We start from the raw sequence: 19,254 nt of genomic DNA, 5'->3' as shown, positions 1-19,254 counted from the left end.
CAAGCAACTCAGTTGAAGGTGTAGTCTTTTTTTATTTTTGCCCGTCAGCTGAGACCAGCTCCAGCTGCAACTCTGACGAGGATAAGTATGATGGAAAATGGATGCAACAGTGCAGAGTAAAGATTCAGCTGGGACGTTTTTGCAAAATCGTCTTTCTTGACAATAAACACATATCTCCGTTTTCCTGACTGCACTGCCCCCTCATAATAATAAACAAATCATCTTTAAAAGTTTTTTTTTTTTTTTTTTTAATAAACTCATCAAATTTTACTCAGTTTGACCTTTATTTGCTGGTGCCCTTCACACAAAGAAGGATATGTTTGTTGGATGAAAAACTTAACTGCTGTTAAAGCTTTTTTTTGTTGCTGCCATTTTCTTATTCCACATGCACGCTCGCACATCATATCCTTCAGTTATTACCTCTCCATCAGCTTCCTCCTGCGCGTGTGCATTGTGTGTGCACGTCGGCCTTTTGCAGAGTCAGGTTTAATGGTCTGAGGCACACAATGGCGGGCAGACAGATCGATGGACTCGGCTGATGCTCACTCTTACGTGCGGTTCTGATGACCAACGGCGATGTCACCGCTTTATCTTTTCCTAATTCCCTCTCGGCGCGCCATGTTGGACCAGGAAGGAGGCACAAAGCCAGATTAAGATGTCAGATACTGTGGGTCACATAGAAGTTGAAGTCTGAGTTGGTGACAGACACTGACTGGCCTGTTTTTATTGTTTTGCATTTTTAAATATAAATAAATAGTACTCTCTCGCAGATCTGTGACTCAATTTAGCTGCTCCATATCTTGCAATAACCTAGTAGGTTTCTGAGGTCTGTATATTCAGGCCAATCAAACCAAACATGGTGATGCGGAATTTAGCTGTTATGCTATGCACAAATAGAATAAGTTACCAAGAGGAGTGAAGTCATTTAGGGTGTAAATTCTTTTAAGTCCAGGTTAAAAATCCACTGAAATCAAGTAAGAGCTACAATAGAGCCAAATAAATGTTTCTTTTTTTCAAATAAAAACGAGATGAATGTGGTCTATTAAAGTATTTTGATATTCTGTTTTGTGGAAAGACAATTAGAGCAGTCTCTGAAATTACATTTTGAGAAGTAGCTCAAACGATTAGTAATTCCCTTTGTCTGTTTTTATGCGGTTTTTCAAAGTAGAGCTTCTTAATTATCAATTAAAAGGGATTTTATGGATGATCAGTGGGTGGTTGATAGGAGTTCAACATTTCATCTGTGCTGTGTTTTGTGGCTTAGAGCAAAAAGGCAAGCTGGTCTCTGTCCTTAGTAGACCTCCTGTGTTTTTTCTTTGTTTTTTTTTGTTTTTTCTGTGGCTCGTTTTGTCTCATGGGTTAGTCTGCAGCCATTAGAGGGAAGCGCTTGCCTCAGTGCTGTCTTCCAATCTTGAAAATAATGTGCGTGATTGGCCGAGCTGATGTCTCTTCCACTTCTCATGCATTAGTTTCATCGTGTAATTTTGACATTTATTTTCCCAGGCAGTCATTTTCAAGAGGGACACGATGAACTGCGAGCTGCTTCAATTAACGTTAAGACAATGACATTCCTTCTTGGACCCTCAAGTGTTAAACGGTGTCCTCATTTTTGTGGGTATGTGTCTGTTTGTGTCAGGATCAAAGTGAACGACCAGATAGTGGAGGTGGATGGGACCAGCCTGGTGGGTGTCACACAGAGTTTTGCAGCCTCTGTCCTCAGGAACACATCAGGAGTTGTACGGTAAGAGACGCTCCCTGTTATAAGACATAAGCAAAGGTAGTGGAGTAGTAGATAAGATCATATCAGCAGGAAGTGTCACGGTGACCCAGCTTAGGACTCTAAAAGTCATCTTTGACTTGAATGGTTTTGAAAATAAGCTTTCATTTTGTGTACATACGTGTTCATTTGTGTAGAATCTTACTTGGTGTTTCTTTTAGTATCACTAGACTTCTTTTCACTCACCGTTTTCTCTCTCGCTTTTTCTATCCTCCTCCATGATGTCACCCACTTACTGCACCACCTCCTCCTTGGTATATCCTTCCCTATCTGAGCTTTTATGGCCAGCTGTCCTTTTTGCCTATATTTAACCTTTTAAATCATGCAGGTTGTAAACTGAAATGAAATCACTTCCATATGCACTCACTGTAAAGGAGTTTCCATACTTGAAACTCCACAAAATGGTGGGAATAATAAGGTGATATCCCATGACTGAGGAAAAGGGTTGTTTCCAGGTCAGCTACCTCCAATGATGTCCAAAGGCTTACACCACAACAATTTAATTCTGGGTCCTTTTTTTTTTTTTTTCTATTTTTTTTTTTTCTAAATTTTCTTCTTTGTTCACCTCAGTTGTTTCTTCACATGTAGATCAAATAATAAAAGGCGCCTCTGCTGGAGCGTAAGGCCCTGCCTGCATTGCCTTCATAAAGGGAGCTATCCAGCTGAGTTTAACACAGACAGGACACTGGGACATCATGCTCTCACACAATCGTAGCCTAGTTTTGAGCAGAGAAAAAAAATACACTCAAATTCACAAAATTATCTTTGATGCGAGACCATTTGTTTTCATAAAATTATGTTCTTTGAATTCATGCTAAACTATGTGTGAATTTATCAACACAGACACGCTTGTGGGAATCGGATTGATGAATAATTATCATACATTAAACCTGTTTGGATTTTAAACAGTACAGTAGTTATTTAACATGTCCTTTTTCCAATTTATTGTTTTATTTATTATTTATTTATTTTAAAAAAAGGTTTGTTTTGCACAAAAAACACCCAAATTAAGATTGTTTTGTGAGTTTATAGTTTGATAGACCATTTTGTTTTGAATTTAAAAAAATAAAAATTGGATTGGTCCCTTTTTGCCCCTATATGGTTTATAGCTGTAACTATTTTAGTGTGTGTGTGTTTTTTTTCTTCACGGGATTTATGTGTGTTTCAAGTGATTTTCATCACACTGTGAAAGCCATGCAGGCCATTGAAATCTGCACCCACAGCACAGAAAGAGGACATTTCACTAATGAGTTACCACAATTTCTCTATTTGATGGAGGCCTCATCGTGATGTAGTGGTTCATTGGCCTGGCTTCTGTGCAGGTTTGTCATTGGCCGAGAGCGACCAGGCCAGCAGAGCGAGGTGGCCACACTCATCCAGCAGACCCTGGAGCAGGAGAAGAGACAGCGAGAGCTCCTGGAGCAGCAGTATGCACAGTACGACGCAGATGATGACGAGGTAATGACCACTATTGGTATGATTTGTTGTCTGACAGGAGTGTGGCTATCACCCATAAGAGGAGGCAGTGGTTGTAAATAGCAACCGACCTGATGAAAAGTCCACAATCATATCTCCAACAGCATCACTCAGCATTGCTCTTTGAATGTTAGTAAAAACTGTATAAAAAAAGTTAAGAAAATAGCTATTTTACACATTATTTGTTTTTTTTACCATTTATCAAGAAATTTGATTTGTGCTAGTGGGTCACACAAATGGATGTGGCGGACTCTGTAGGCTCACGCTCATCACGCTTCCCATGTCTCCATCAAGTCTCCCATCACATGTCTGGAAAGTGCAATGGGAGTTGTCATGCATAAGAAACTGTTCTCCGGGCCATGGAGGCTTATCCCAAGTGCTATCATAATCTCATGCATATACACACGCATGAAACACTGCCTGTTCTAATTAAAGTCCTGTGGAGAATTGGCACTGTGAGAGTGGGATGCCATGTACAGAACAGTCACTTTCAGACATGCAAGGAACCTGGCTTCCTTTATCCTCCCACTGTCTCACAACACCAGCAGGATAACAACACAACCAGACAATATAATTTTTTAGTCTTGGGTGGGGGGGGTAAAGTTCCAACTTGACTTATGCAATCATTTGATAGTTTACATGTTCAAAGGGAGTAGGAAGAAGATGAACTAATCTAGTCCTATCCCTTATTCTTTGTATCTTTTGACTTATTTCATTATTAACACAGTGAATACATTTCAATAAAAGAAAATGTGTAATCCTGCTCGTGTATACAACTGCACTTTAACACATATGTACATTTGCCAAAAGTGTAATGTACATGAAATTTATAGGCATACACAATAATACATCCTCATACTCACATATATAATTTTCATTACACTCATACTGGTACATCGGAAAAAAATTACATTTCTGCAATTTTACTAGCTAATGTCTGATTTAAATAATGCTCTTGAGTTTTGCTTTTAAACGTGTTTTTTCTAAAACTCTGCAATTGACTTGCATCTTTTTGAGGTCAGAACCAAAATGATTCCACAAATTAACACTTCTTACAGAAACACACCTTTGCTTAATATTTGTTCTTATTTTCATTTTTTTTACACACTTGTACGCCTTATGTCATAAGGACTCTCTCTCATTTCAAATGTATGGGAGTGAATGTAGTTTTAAGTTGTAATATCACCAATCACCACTAGATGGCAGTATTGACTTGTGCTTAAACTGAATCTTATGCTGCCCTATTACAACGTGATTAGGTTTAATAATTTTTCTAGAGTTGAAATAATATACAGCATAAACCTCAATGTGCCATCCTTGAATGATCATTTTTAAGAGCATGTATTCTGCACGTGTTTTTCTAAAATAGCATTTTTGTCATTTAGGAAGTAGTCCTATTTGGCCCTCCAGTAGCACTGAAGAAAAAATGTTGCCCCCTACAGCATTTAAGTTGCTCATCCTGGTCTATATAAAGATTTTAAACTGCTTCCGAATACACTTAGCGTTAATTCATAGCTTTGTAGGATAAACCGTAACAAAACCATTATCCAGATCTAAGGGGCAATAAGTAGAGCTCATCAATATTAAATATTAATATGGCTATAAATTTTCCAGCAATTCCCTCCCCGGGTGGGCTGGGATGAAGGCGCAGTCTCCTGATGACTGTGACTGATGGCTCTTTATTGGCATCTGGTCCCAAGGGAAACAGAAAGTCCTTCAGTGAGCAATAAATGACACATGCACACTTTAGAGTGGAATTATTTGTAATCAATCTCAATCTTGGCCATCTGTCAGTTAAATAGGAACATGCATGCATGACACACACAGTCTTCAATTTTGGGGAAAGAGTCAAAGCAATCCCCCAGGAAACTCCACTTCAAAAATTTTGCTAAGTACTGAAAATCACTGTGTTGCTGCAAACAACAACCAGTTGCATTTTTGTTGCCATTCTGTTCATGGATTCCCCCACGTCTGTAAATGTGGCGCAAGGTGATTCATCACACTTATGTAGAACTGCCCTACTATGTGTTGTCTTGCTCCCCCTTCACTGAATGGGAACTTAATATAGGATGCTGCAACCATGGCAACAGACCAGACTATTGTAGGAAAAGGGGACTCAAGCCTGTTATCCGAGTCACGGTACACCTGCATATCCTGCTGGGATACACAATTTGCAAATTAAGAAAAAAGAAAGGATAAAGCTTCATCTGGAAATCGTTGTCAATACATTGAGTGTTAGCATAGAAGCAATGACCTCATTTGGAGCTGTAAAAATGGTTCACGTGTAGGAGTATAGTACATGTGTGGGTGTGAGGTATAAACTATTTCTTACGCTTGTACTCGACTCTCACTGGACACTTCATTAGTTGCACACGCTCAATCTTATATAAGATGCTGGAAAGATTATGCCTTTAGAAAGATGATAATCCCTAATATCACCCACTCATGTTGCTTAAAAAAAGTCACTGCCAAAAACAATGATGTTAAATAAGCACCTCTAAATTGAGCATTCTTGCATTTTTTTTTTATAATTACAATTTCAAATGACTTCATTGCGTGATGCTACATAGGTGCCCGAGATATTTCACTCCTTTGGACATGTGAGGCACTGTTGGTCACGGGCCAAATCAATTAATTGATCGATGCGCTCGGTTTCAAAGGCTAATGGACGACGCTTCTCTTCATCCAGTTTGATTTAACAACTCGGGAACACATGCAACCTCATGGTCACGGCCAGTACATGTAGGAAACACATTTAGTTTTGTGTTTATTAATGATGTGATAACTAATCTCATAAAAGTGTAAAGTAAAAAAACAAAATGACAGACCTCTCTTTGTGGCACATTTAACATGTCCGGAAAAACAAGGTTGTCACAGTGTATTTATGATAGAAATGACAATTCCAGCTCACTAAGCTGTCAGATCAATTCATATCTGACAAGGTTTGTGGAACATTAAGTGGGTTATCTAGATTTTTACACGGTGGTCGCATTAAAGTAGCATTACTTATGCAAAGTTACAAATGAATAGAGGATGTCAGGGGGAGATGAGAAATTTTGGGAGAGCTTTGACAGGTGGCTCTGAAACGTAGACTTAACAAGAAAAGCTGTTGGATGTACAGAGGAGTGAATTTATTTTTTTGCGTATTTTCTATTATAGTCAACAAAACCCCCAAATTCACCAGTTCAAGAAATAAGACACTAAACAAGATTATTTTTTTAGTACAGAAATTAAATAGGGGTTGACATTTTCCTAACTGTATCTGTGTTTAACTTCTTGAATTCGACTACTGCTATAACTGGACTTCGACCAAATTGAGAAGTTTCCTTTTTACTGACATTACCCTTTCTGTTCTTCAAGCAGACAGGTGAGTACGCCACAGATGACGAGGAGGCGGGGCCCGCCGCGGCGAGCGAGGAGAAGAACATCGAAGTGTTTGACCTGCCCGAGAACGACGAGGTCTTGTCGCCCTCAGATTTAGATGCCACTATATTGTACCAGAAATTCAGAGAGGTAATTCTCAACCCCTCTTGTATTGATTTAACTGCTCCACTGCTTTATATAACACTCTCTCTGCAAACAAATAGATGTAATTGCATTGCATGTGTCACTGCAGTGGCAAAATGGAAAAATGTACATTTTTAATCTCGCTGTCTGTGAATCTCATAAAATACAGCAGAGGATATTAGAGTAATACATATTTGAGTGTGCAATATTTCCTCCTGTTTGTGCAAATGCATTCACACTTGTCAGTTTCATGTTTCACTGATCCAGAAAGCTGGCAATTGCTCCAACTTGCTGCTGAGTTTTACATTTTAATCAGGGCAAGATGAGCTCAAATAGCAAATATGTCCTACACAGCTTTGAGGAGATGTGTATGGATTAATCCCACTTCATGTTATGTTTCTTTAGGATTACGTGGATGACTTTTTGGACACATTTTCCTACTTGTGCAGCAACATTTTTTTTTCTTCATATGTTTTACACAATTGGTAGAACATAATATTTGTGTTTTGTACTAACAAAATAAGTTGTTCCAGAGCCAACTGTTTGACTTTTGAGTGGATCATTATACATACCGTTACCGTATAATGCAAAAATAATAATGTTCAATTTTGAGAAATATTTTCTCATTCAGTCTTCTTACTGGCTCTAAATCTCAACGCCATTTTTTTCCCTGCCTATGAGTCAGTACGTCATCACTGGTGCTGCAATCGGACCGGGTCGCCCGCCTCGGTCCGTCACACTGTATCGAGCTTGCGCAGCCAAGCGTTTGATTATCTGACCGTCCTCTCACTCACTCACTCACTCACTCACTCTCTTCTCCCCTTTTCTATCCTCTCATTTTCCCAACAGCTCCAGATCAAACACACAGTTACTGAGGCCGAGATCCAGAAGCTCAAAAACAAGGTAAGTCAACAGGACTGTCAGGGTGACTTAAGGTGGATGTCGGAGGCAATGGAACAAGTTTTTAAATGCATGCTAGATGTGAGGCATGTATTCAGATTTTTTTTTTATTTTAAGTCAATGTGTCTGCTGGATTATTATTGTTTTTATTATTGTTATCATTATTATGTCTTCTCAAATCCATGTTGTAAATTGAGCGAATTTCTTGAATTATCTTTCCATCTTCCGGCAGTTGGCCTCGGTGGAGCGGGAGAAACAGCGTTGGGAGAAGGAAAAGAGCCAGCTGAAGGCCAGCATCGAGGAGAACAAGGAAAGGATGCTGAAGCTGGAAAGCTACTGGATCGAGGCGCAGACCCTGTGCCACACGGTCAACGAGCACCTGAAGGAGGCACAGGCGCAGTATCAGACGTTAGAGAAGAAGTACAACAAAGCCAAGAAACTTATCAAAGATTTCCAGCAAAAGTGAGTGACACATTAATGATTTAAGGTCCATGTTGTGTGTATACTGTAGTGTGAAAGAATGCCTGTTTGAATCGATGGACCAGGACAGTGGGAAATTGGCTCACTTTAAGTTTATTGTTTAAAAAAATTTGGTTATTTAATTAATTAACATGGGACGTTGGCAGTATGGCGGAGTGAAATCCGTCCATTTTCTATAGTACTTGCTTACCATATTAGTAGAGTGGGTGAGGTGGGATCTCTCCAATCTATCTTTGAGCTCGTAAAAATGCTCCGATACTATAGTACAGTGGTTCTCAAATATGGGTATGTGAAAGCACTCCAGGGGGTACATGACATTTTAAAATACATTTGAAAAGTATATTTAAATATTAAAAAAAAAAAAAAAAAGTTTTATATTCAGTTGGCAATTGAACTTCAGTGTCCTAAAAACCCAGCATTTCCCCATACCAGAATGGTTTGACCCAACTTTTCATATGCCACCTAGAATAACCTGTCAATCACCTTGAAACTATTTAAAATTCAGGTATTTGTTTTTGAGAACAGTGCTTTACTATGATCCCAAAGGATGACAACCTTATGTTGATAATAATCTGTACGTGCACAAAACATTATTTATAATTAAAGTAATTATGTTTTTTTTTTTTAAGTTATATGGTTTTTACCTTTTGCCTACCTATCTAATTGTAGTGTATCTATACAGTAGTTTAATTCCATGTAATGTATGTTTGCTTTTTTTTGTTCTGTTTTGATTTATGAATATACAAGCTTAACTCTTAAGTTTTTGTAGCGTTTCCACCAGTATTTTGTTCTCCTCCTGAAACAAAATAAGATACTGTAGTTACAACCAGTACTACGTTCTTACAAATGATTAGATATTAGATCATGCAGGTTTTCCTCTAGTGATGGTTTGCTGTCCTAATTGTTCCTCATATTACACCGACATATGTACTATAACTCCTACACATAATATTTCTAAATTAGGCCATTGCTTCCATCTTGACTCTTAGTGTAGTTGGATGAATAATGCCTGATGAATTTATTTTACTGCAATCTTCGCTTGCATCATCGAGCAGAGGATGAAAATATCTTCTGCGCTCCCATCTGTCAGGCGGAGTTGCTTTTTTTATACACGGAATCTTATCCCATTTCAGCACCATGTGCGGCTTTCCCATTTCTATGCGGAACAACTTGTCAATCTTTGTGTGAGGCCCATCACAACCTCAACTGCTCTGCTTCAATCTGACTGCCTCTAATTGGCTCTGGCCCTTCAGGCCAAAGTGAAGCTGACAAACTGGAGCGAAGATGTCTGCACAGGAGAGACGTGTACATTCACGAATAGAAAAATACTCTCAAAACATGTTTGCTGTTCCAAAAGGTTTTATTTGTATGTCACACATATTAGGTCTGGTCAAGTTTCCCCCATTACACTCTTTTGTATATTACTTTGGTGAAATGCATTACTTGTAACAAGATTCTGACAAATTCAGAATATGGCTATGTATGAAGGTGTATACATTGATGCTTATCCAATTTGTAGCCTTGGTGGAGGTAGTTGCGTCCAATTGACTTACTCCTCCGCTCAACCCTTTTCAATCTCCTCATCCAGGGAGGTCGAGTTCGTCCAGAAGGAGGATGCTGAAAGGAGACGACTTGAGGAGGCTGAGAAAGCTCACCTGGCTGAGATCCAGGGACTGCAAGTCAGGGTAAAGACCGTATTCGTTGTTTATGTATGACTCGTCATGCAGTTGTTCTAAATATGTCTGTCAAATTCAGCTAAGTGGTCCTCAGTGGATGCACTAAAACCCCTGAAGATGCTGAGAAGACAAGCAAATTAGCACTGCATTTCAATTCAATAGTCCGTATCCCTGTAGAAAGTTTTATTTTTATTTTTTTATTTATTTATTTTTTGCACATGGGTGCTTTATTTTTGCAAGACTGTCCCCCTCAGTTCACTCTGACAGCAGATGGCTCGGGTGTCCCTGTGGCCTGTGGTCAGACGTCAAGTTGATTTTTTTATTTATTTTTTTGCTTTGCCCATAATATAACACAACAGAAACGTTACTGTCTGCTCAACTGTCTGTTCAGCTCGTTATTCTGAGCACGTCATCCGGCAACTGTCTTTTCTATTTCCCAGTGCAGCAACGTCCATAAGCCATGCTGAATGGATTCAACTTTAACCTCAGTCTTAAGAAACACCTAGGGGATGATTTAAAACGAAATAATTTCGCAAAAGTTGGAAGCTTTTATAGCTGGAAAGAGATTTGGGGATATTATTTTGTTTCCCTGAGTGCCCGTCATCCAGAACGCTTTTGTTCTGACAGCAGCGTACTCACATTGATCCCCTTCCTCCTCTCAACAGATTGCAACACTGGAGTCGGAGCTGATGCAGTTGATGAAGCAGAACAACATTCAGGTCAACAACAACAACAGCAACGGCGCCGAGAGGCCGCATGCTCTGCAGCACAGCCCCAGCAGAGCTGCAGCGCAAGGTAGAGGTCAGTGCATCCTTGTGTTGATATAGTGCAGTGGATCTCGAAAATGTCACAAAAATAAATAAATAAACAAAAACAGAGTTGGTTAAATTTATACATTTTAAATTCTAAAATAACTAATTTAATAAATTTTGTTTCACCCAAAAGGGACTTACATAATTGTAGCGCTTCAAAGAATTTTATTAATATTTTTTTTTACATTTAAATATTTTCTTGTTTTGTACCAGAAAATGAATGAGATGTCCTACTGCACAGTGCACATGCTGCATTCCAACTTCAAGTTTGTGCCAACATAAATAGATATATGTATATTATTATAAATTAAATATATATACGTATTATTATAAATTCTGTTTGAACTTACATAACTATAGTGTTTTTATTTTTTGTATTGGTCTTAATATTTTTAAAAGTGTAAACATTTTGTTTTGTACCAAAAAAAAATATACTTTCTTTAAATTGTTTTAATAATTGCGATTTCAATTATTGACAAAATAATCGTGATTATTATTGTTCCATAATCGAGCAGTCCAACTGTATTACTTTTATGGTAAGAAGATATGGAAAAGTCATTCAAAATGTCCCAAAAAAAAAAAAAAAAGAGGTTGGTAAATGACTTCTGCACTTTTGTATTGTGTTCCACAGGGTCCAATTTTGGGGGCCCTGCGGCAAATTATTGTCTACTTACAACAAACTTAAAGCTGTGATATCTGCTTTATATGCGCTCCTCTTGAGCTAATCTCAGTATCACAATGTCACAACGCGTGACATGTGCGACCACTGCCGACAGAGTAAATGGTGAGACTGGATGTGTGCTGAGCTGAGTGACGCAGCCCATTACGCAACATTAAAAAATGAGGCGGCAAAGGAGACAGCTGGGACGTGCGAGAAATGGGAGTACGTGGGAGGAGAAGAGAGAAATGTGCCGATAGGATCGCTTATAAATTGGAATTGCTTTGTGTCATGGCAGTCTGTCCTTGTAATGTCAGTAAATTATGATTACTTAATTCACTTTTTTTTTTCTTTTTTTATTGAGCGAGTTTGATTTTATTCTGATACATTTCCACAAACCGTCTTTTTTGCATTTTAATACAAAATAAAATATGTGGAAACTGTTGATCTAATACCTGAAAATTACACTTGATACTTACATGTAACAAATGTAAGATACATTTTTTCATGTATACTAAATATGACACATTGTGATAAATACCATCAATTCTATACTGCTTTTGTGTGCGTGTGCAGAACTTAGGAAGGGCTCCCCCTACTCACCCAGCAAAGTAAAAAGCTCCAGAGCGGACAGCGTCAGCTCCACAGAGGGCGAGGTTTGTAAATTTAACGCACAGTTTTTCAACGAGAGCCACCTTATTGTATAACATGTCTCAAAACGTATTATTTGTCACAATACCAACCATTATCCCAAAAGTTACTATACCATAAAGGTTGCCGTATTATATTTAATTAGAGTATGAGCTGTGCTCAATCCATTTACTTGATGGATTAATTGCTGCATGTTGCTCAGGTGCTTCACTGAGTATTTTACATTTTTTTGTTGACTCTTCATATCACCTCTTGCTTTCCATTCTCAGGTCTCAGATGGGCACAGCAGTCCAGGTCATAGTCGCTCTGGCTCCAGTCGTATTTTGGCATCTTACGATGTGGTCCCCAGGGGTCTGGCCAGTGCAGAAGGATCCCCCAGACGAGCAAAAGAAGGTTTGAATGCTTCGAATAGACAACGTCCAACAGATTACATCGATCTCAGTGCATTTGGTTCTGAATCATTCATTCTTGATACAAGGGCTCAACTTGGTTAACATTTGCTGTCAAATTAAACAAAATGGAAATTACTAATTGTTTATTCAAAACAGTAGCATAGCTTTGCCTTAGGAAAGCTACAAAAAGTCAGACAGGCTAGCGAATAGCATTGGTCTTGCAGTGTTTGAATCCAAATAGTGCAGTGACATATCTAAGTAGATACTATTACAATTATCATAAGGATATATTCTTTATCCTTTTTATAGAACAAAAGACAACTGCAGCTTATTAAGAAGCTTGACTGCCTCCTTGTATACACGCTAGAATGGATTAATAGCATTTCCATTCATTTCAATGGGCAAAGATGTTGTGAGATACAGACACAGAAGGCTCTGGGCTGATTAGGTCTACATAGCAGCACATAGTAGCTAAAATCTTACACGGAAGCTTATTAGAAATCTAATCTGGTGTTTCTTGCAGGTTCTCTTGCAACTTCAAGCCCCTCTCGACGAGTGGAGGAGCCGAGACAAGAACCGCTGTCTGGGTAAAGATACTGACGAGTGACATTGTTGTGCAGTGTATTTTTTTTGTGTGTGTGACATTGGTATCTACTCTTTTGCAGTTGCACAGAAACGTTGGCTGAGAACAGCCCTCGGAAAGTCAAGGCAAAATTTCAAGAGGTTTGCAGACACTGGACAAATGAATGACTAATACATTGTGTAGCAGTAGACACTTCTCATGAATGTCACAGGGGTGCCTAATGTGGTTGCTGGTGATACATTTGTAAAGACGAGTAATAAGGTTTTTTTTTTTTTTTTTTTTTTTTTTTGTGTGTTAAACAGACTCCTATTTCATTGCCGATCTTCTTTTCTGATTCATATTGCCTGTTACTGTATCACTGTTTTATTTGCTTATAAGCTTAAACACTGTGTTGTCTTAACTGAACTAACTTTCCAATGCTTTACTTTGATCCCAATTAGTTAATTCTGATTCCTTGCAGTCTTATCGTTTACTTTATTAATCTTTGATTCTCTTTATTAATTGGCCAATCAGAGATGGTCATAATCAGCGGAAAACTCTGATGCATGCTCTCTTCATTCAACCTCCCTGTGTTTATAACATGCAGCGCATAGCCCACAGCCTTGATTACATTTGCAAGCTAAATGCACTAATCAATAACATTCCAAGGAAAGGTCAATAGAACAGAGGCCCATCGTCCAATTAAGCGCAGTCAGCCTCCCGCTGCCTGCAGATGGATCCCATTGTGATAATTGTGTGTTGTGGTCTGCCAGGGACCTGCTTTGAGCGAGGACCTGAGTGCCAGCAGCAGCACCAGCTCCGTGGAAATCAGCGGGCTGGCCGGTGAAGCCAAAACGTTGGGACACGCCGACAGCTTAGCGCTTTCTTCTGATGAGGTACCACTCATTTAGAAATTGCTGCACATGGGTGACGAGTCATGTGGACAAAAATAATCTGCAGCTAGAAGTGGATTAAAGGTGCTGCTGTTGTCTTTCTGCATTGTTTACAACTTTTGGTTTGTTTCCTGTGCTGCCACATGCAGAGTCTGGATATGGTAGATGATGAGGTGAGACTGGCAACTGTAACCGTTTACTGCGTATACTTGTTAGATTAGTGTTGAAGTCATGGCTGAATGCAGACAGGAAGACCTGAAAAACTAAGTAATCATGTTATTCACTGAGTTTCTATTGGACTTTTGCTCACCAGATCCTAGAAGGAGGATGGATTGCGAAGCAGCAACAGTGGCAGAACTGCAGCGTATCAGAGTGGACTTCTCAGCAAGTGGCACGCTGGCTTATGGGCCTCAATTTAGAACAGCATATTTCAGAATTCACTGCCAAAAACATACATGGAGAAAAACTGCTACTATTGGATAGCGCCGAGCTCAAGGTAAACCTCATTGTAGAAATTCCAGAATTTTAAGGGAGGTAGGTGGTTCAATATATGTGCTGTGTGTGTGTGCTGGATGCTTATTCATATTCTCCTGATTTCAGTCCTTAGGAGTAACTTCTTCCCAGGATAGATCCTTGATCAAGAAAAAGATTAAAGACCTGAAAGTTCTGATGGAGAAGGCCAAGAGGGACCATGAAAAAGTGGAGAAACAACGTGAGAAACTCCGAAAGCAAGAGACGGAGAAACAGCAGAAAGAAGCTCGATAAAGTGCCGCCCAAGTGACCCGATCCTGTTAGACTCTTAGGACTTTGGGTTCCTGCAAAGACGAATTACAACAGCTCCAAGATTGAACCCTGTGGGACGCCTTCATACAAGGTCGGTTTGAGCTCTAAGTCGAGCTGCTGGGGAACTTTTTTTTTCACCACCAAGTGAGTAAAACCAAAACAAACAGCTGGGTTACAGGATTTTGCCCTTTCCTTTTGCCTCATTTGACACCGTTCCTGTGTTTTTAGGTATTTGAGAAATTATTCTTTTCTATTTATTTCGATGTTTGTTGCTGTAAATTGGGTTTATTTATTCATCTACAGAGTAAATATGTAACAGAGACAATTCATATTTATCCTAAATCCTCTTCAGAGCTTATTGCGCTATCCCTTTTTCAGTATGGAAACATGTTTTGAGCATTTATTCAAATGCTAACCCGCCTCGGATCTGTGTACTAGATTGCTGTCTGTTCTCACTAGTAAGACACTTATGCAAACTAGCACGACTTGGGTGCTCTAATACAGAAGCTTATCAGCAAACTTTTTTTTGCCCACTACTAGTGCCACTTTTGGCTTACTAGTATGCCAACAAACCTTACCATAAAGTTAAAGCTACTGTGCTGCACTAGTTAACACTTCTAGGCCGAACTAGTAGGCATGTGGTATGCACCCTTATCAAGGATATCAAACAAGTATCTGTTTGATAACCTTTATCTATCCTAAGGTGTATTTAATAGTGTGCTTTTTGTTCTCACTAGTAGTAGGACTACTAGAGTGCATTAATACAATTACTTTGACTCAAGTTTTTTTACACTAGTAGTGCCGCTTTTTGGCCTATTAGTACACACTTTTAGAGTGATGCTAGTAGTACTAGTTGAGGGTAGTTGTCAACGAGGGTACAGTTTTGCTTTACCAGTAACTAGTAGTTTTCCTATTAGTTTGCCAAAGTTGTCTTACTAGTGAAGACAAAGTGCATACTGGCACATGGACCATAAGTTGGATATCAACGATTTAGAATAAACCAAATGGTTTTCCATATTTCAGGACCTTTCAGTATATCAACCTGTACAGTGAATATTGATACAAATATGTCCAATGTGCCATTTTAAAAGAGTAGTGCGATGGAACATTGACTATATATGAGGCAGTTCTCATATAGCGACCACTAGGTGTCACCATGCTGCTTAGTTTTGCTGTTAAAGGAAAACACTGGAACTTTGTAATATAATTTAAATTTAGGGGAACACTGGAATTACAAACGCTGCACACTTTTGCACCAGCGTGTGCAATGCCCTTGCAGCATAAATGCATCTAATACTAGAAGTGAAACAGTGGGTGTAATGGAAACTAATGGGGAAATGTAAATGACCAAACCTATTCATAAAAAAAAAAAATCCACCAACCAATACTTCCTGCTGATATATACAGTACTGTCGCTTGTAACCTGCTTGACCTCTTTTTGTATTCCTTTTAAATACCCAACCGCTGCCTTTAGAATTTTAGAGAATTTTCCTGAATTAATTCGCTAAACACATTACATGCTTTTTCCTGTTGAAAAAAAAACATATTATAAATGATACTGAGGAAGGCAGCCATATGATTCAAATTCAGAGTTTATACTTTGATGTTACACTGGAAAGGACATTCAATTTATTTGAAAGATGTTCTGTGTTCATTCCTTCCTACTGTGAGCAGTTATACAGTTTTACAAAATGTAGTTGATAAAACTGGTGTTTATTTATTGGAACTTTTATTTGATGCGTCCACGCATTCGCAGTACAGATATTTATAATATCCCCCTTCTTGTTTATTTCTGTATATAAGAAGTCAACTGATCACAAATGACAATGAACCAAGAACGATTATCCGGAATTGTAAGTTTATAGGTTCCTTTCTGCATACATCATTTGATTTATTGATTCAAACTGAATGAAATGTGCTAAAATGTGAAGGCTTTTAGGAACAGAGCATTCCATTGTGCTTGTTTTTTTTTTTTTCTCTCATCCATCCATGCGCTGCCACAATAAACTCCCGATGATATATTATTTAACTATTTCTATCCTAATTACTTTTCTGTTTGATTCACTGTGAGAATGTGCACAGTTCCTGTTACGACGATAACTATGTATAGATGAGACAATGGTGCTCCTGGCAGGCCAAAACAAACTAGAGTCGTGGCCACAAGGGCTCATTTGATATTTGTCTTAGAGATCATTGCCACAATTGCTTGTTGTTCCTCCTCTCAGCCCACCTTGCCCCTTTTTTTGGTCTACTTTTTTGCATTATGAAAAGTTTGGAATGGCAGCTATGATCCCTGTCACACTGAATAAAATTTGCTGTCACTGATGCGTCTTTGCTTTCATCCTGCACAATTTAGCGCAGCACTTTTGATAAGTAAGATCTAAACTTGTAGTGATACTTTGAGATATGAGTTGCTGTCATGTTTGCGACATCATCTTTTTAAAAGTTCTGCTGCACTACATACTATTTTCAAAAATGTACTGCGTAAGTTGTATCACATTGCATTACCAAAGCTATGAGTAGCCACTGTATAGAAAATTACACAAAGCTCTGACTTACTGCATATTGATAAAAAAAAAAAGAAAAAAAGTGGGCTTTGAGCATGTAACAACAAACTCAGTAGCCCAATTTCAAAGACAGCTCAAGTTCTGCAGTCACTCCCACTTGTCTATTTATAGTTCACTTGAATGCCATTTCCCCCCCGTCACTTGTTGCTCTTGATCTTTTGTTGTTTTTGTCATGCAGCCTCCAAATAGGAACTTTGAAGGCCTTCCAATGTGGGTATGTATGAATCTTTCATTATCATTCCCACGTTCATCCGCAATCTACTCCATGCTGTGTGGAGAGTGTTTGTGCCCGAGCCAGCCGGTATTGCTCATGTAGGGCGAGGGCCCTCTTTGTCAAGAGGCGTTAATGGAGAACTTGAGCCCGAGGCAACTGGCTGTCAAGCAGCTGAAGCAACGGTACCTGGTGGCCTTGCAGACCAACGACACGCAGGAGGTCCTCTGGATCCTGCGAACCAAAAACCTCGACATTGACACTGTTCTGGAAGTGGAGGACCCCAGCATGGTCCTGGCGTCTTATAAACAAGGTAAGGCACAGGTCTTACACTCTGGTACTCGAGAGCTGGAGTCCTGCATGCTTTAGACTTTTCCCTCTTCACCTGATTCAAATACTCAGATAATCAGCAAGCCTGATAACGATTGAGATCATTCGACTCAAGCGAGTCAGGCTTGTACAGCTCTTATCATTCGAATCAGGTGTGTTGGTGGAGGGAAAGATGAAAAATAAAGGTAGGGAGCACTGGTCCTCGAGAGTCACTGTTCTGCCAGTTTTAGATGTCTCCCTACAACACACTTGATTCAAATGACCAGCTTAACAACCTCTGCAGAAGCCTCATCATGGTTGTTTTGAACAAGGTGCGATGGAGGAAGGGAAGCATATAAAATGGAGATGTCCAACTCCAGCCCTTGAGAGCCCCTGGTACTGCATGTTTTGTTTCCCTCGTCTAACACACCTGATTCAAATGGCTATCTGAAGTACTGTAGATACTTGATAATGACCACTTGAATCAGGTATGACGGAGGAAGGAAGCATATAGAATGTCCAATTACAACCCTTGAATGGCATGTGTTAAATGGTCCCCTCCTCAAACACACATGATTGAAATGATCAGGGTTATTATCAGGCTCCTGCAGAATTTGAGTTGATGATTAGAATTGGGTGTGTTGGAGGCAGAAAACCGCAATATGGATCTGCACTGCCTGTTTTAGATGTACTTCTTACAACACACCAGATTCAAATGATCATCAAGCTCTGTAGAAGCATGAAAACACTCCTGATCATTTGAATCAGGTATTTTGGATGAGAGAAACCTTGAAAAGAAGGGGGTCCAACTTGGGTCCTTGAGGGCCATTATCTTGCATGTTATCCCTACAAAATACCTGATTCACATGACCACCAATTTCTATACAAAAGCTGACAATGATCCAGGTCGTTTGAATCGGGTGTTTCGGATGAGGGGAATCAACAAAATAAGAAATTAATCTGATTTGTGACAGGGTATTGGCTGCCAGGCTACAAACTGGAAAAGTCATGGGCTATGGGTCTTCACGTGTGTGTGATGTACAACGCCGTGGAAACTGCCTTGGTGCTCCTTCAGGAAGGTGCGGCCGTCAACCACATGCCCAACGGGAAGACGCCGCTGCACGTGGCCTGTGAGGTGTCTAGTGCCGATTGTGTGGCAATGCTTTTAGCCCACGGTGCAAAGGTCAACAGCTTGTCCCTGAGTGGACACACGCCATTGCACTACTGCATCACCAAAGAGTCAGTGGAATGTGCCAAGTTGCTCTTCCTCAAAGGTAAGAAGGCGGGGGGGGGGACTTTTTCAGAAAGGCAAATATCTTGTTTTTCCTCACGGAGGTGCGGACGTGAGCCAACCCAGCCACAACAATGAGGAGGACACACCGCTGCACACTGCAGCCAGATTTGGGATTCCAGAACTGGTGGCGCTTTATTTGGCCCACGGAGCCCCTGTGGATTTCGTTAATTCTTTCCAAGAGACCCCCCTAATGACTGCTGCCTTTTGGGCTTTTGACACCAAAGAGCAAACCTACAGCCAAGATCACCATCTTGTCTGTCGCATTCTGTTGGACCACAAAGCAGGTTTGGAGCGAGTGTCTTTGGA

At 39.6% G+C, this 19,254-nt stretch overlaps 2 protein-coding genes across 9 annotated transcripts in view; both read left to right on the top strand.

Moving 5' to 3' along the window:
• ppp1r9a (protein phosphatase 1, regulatory subunit 9A) overlaps positions 1-16,892 on the top strand; it is a 45,966-nt gene extending 29,074 nt beyond the window's left edge. For 4 of the 8 annotated variants that reach the window (XM_077508024.1, XM_077508027.1, XM_077508026.1 and 1 more), the window contains 15 exons: positions 1,637-1,741; positions 3,100-3,235; positions 6,614-6,766; positions 7,610-7,663; positions 7,893-8,122; positions 9,729-9,825; positions 10,482-10,617; positions 11,863-11,942; positions 12,207-12,330; positions 12,853-12,916; positions 12,995-13,052; positions 13,665-13,787; positions 13,934-13,957; positions 14,098-14,280; positions 14,385-16,892. In XM_077508024.1, the coding sequence (XP_077364150.1) occupies positions 1,637-1,741; positions 3,100-3,235; positions 6,614-6,766; positions 7,610-7,663; positions 7,893-8,122; positions 9,729-9,825; positions 10,482-10,617; positions 11,863-11,942; positions 12,207-12,330; positions 12,853-12,916; positions 12,995-13,052; positions 13,665-13,787; positions 13,934-13,957; positions 14,098-14,280; positions 14,385-14,549 (1,732 nt within the window). In that variant the 3' untranslated portion in view covers positions 14,550-16,892. The remainder of the gene's footprint in view (positions 1-1,636; positions 1,742-3,099; positions 3,236-6,613; positions 6,767-7,609; positions 7,664-7,892; positions 8,123-9,728; positions 9,826-10,481; positions 10,618-11,862; positions 11,943-12,206; positions 12,331-12,852; positions 12,917-12,994; positions 13,053-13,664; positions 13,788-13,933; positions 13,958-14,097; positions 14,281-14,384) is intronic. The other 4 variants (XM_077508028.1, XM_077508029.1, XM_077508030.1 and 1 more) reach the window with 4 other exon arrangements.
• Positions 16,893-17,050: 158 nt separating this feature from the next.
• Positions 17,051-19,254, top strand: part of asb4 (ankyrin repeat and SOCS box containing 4) — a 14,952-nt gene continuing 12,748 nt past the window's right edge. Inside the window, exons 1-4 of the mRNA XM_077508034.1 lie at positions 17,051-17,348; positions 17,451-17,658; positions 18,629-18,928; positions 18,990-19,232. Coding sequence (XP_077364160.1) covers positions 17,307-17,348; positions 17,451-17,658; positions 18,629-18,928; positions 18,990-19,232 — 793 coding nt within the window. The 5' untranslated portion in view covers positions 17,051-17,306. The remainder of the gene's footprint in view (positions 17,349-17,450; positions 17,659-18,628; positions 18,929-18,989; positions 19,233-19,254) is intronic.

Source organism: Festucalex cinctus, chromosome 19 (assembly GCF_051991245.1).
Source record: "Festucalex cinctus isolate MCC-2025b chromosome 19, RoL_Fcin_1.0, whole genome shotgun sequence".
Classification (NCBI taxonomy): domain Eukaryota; kingdom Metazoa; phylum Chordata; class Actinopteri; order Syngnathiformes; family Syngnathidae; genus Festucalex; species Festucalex cinctus.
Note: the sequence above shows the minus strand (reverse complement) of the source record. Positions and strands in the feature narration are given on the sequence as shown.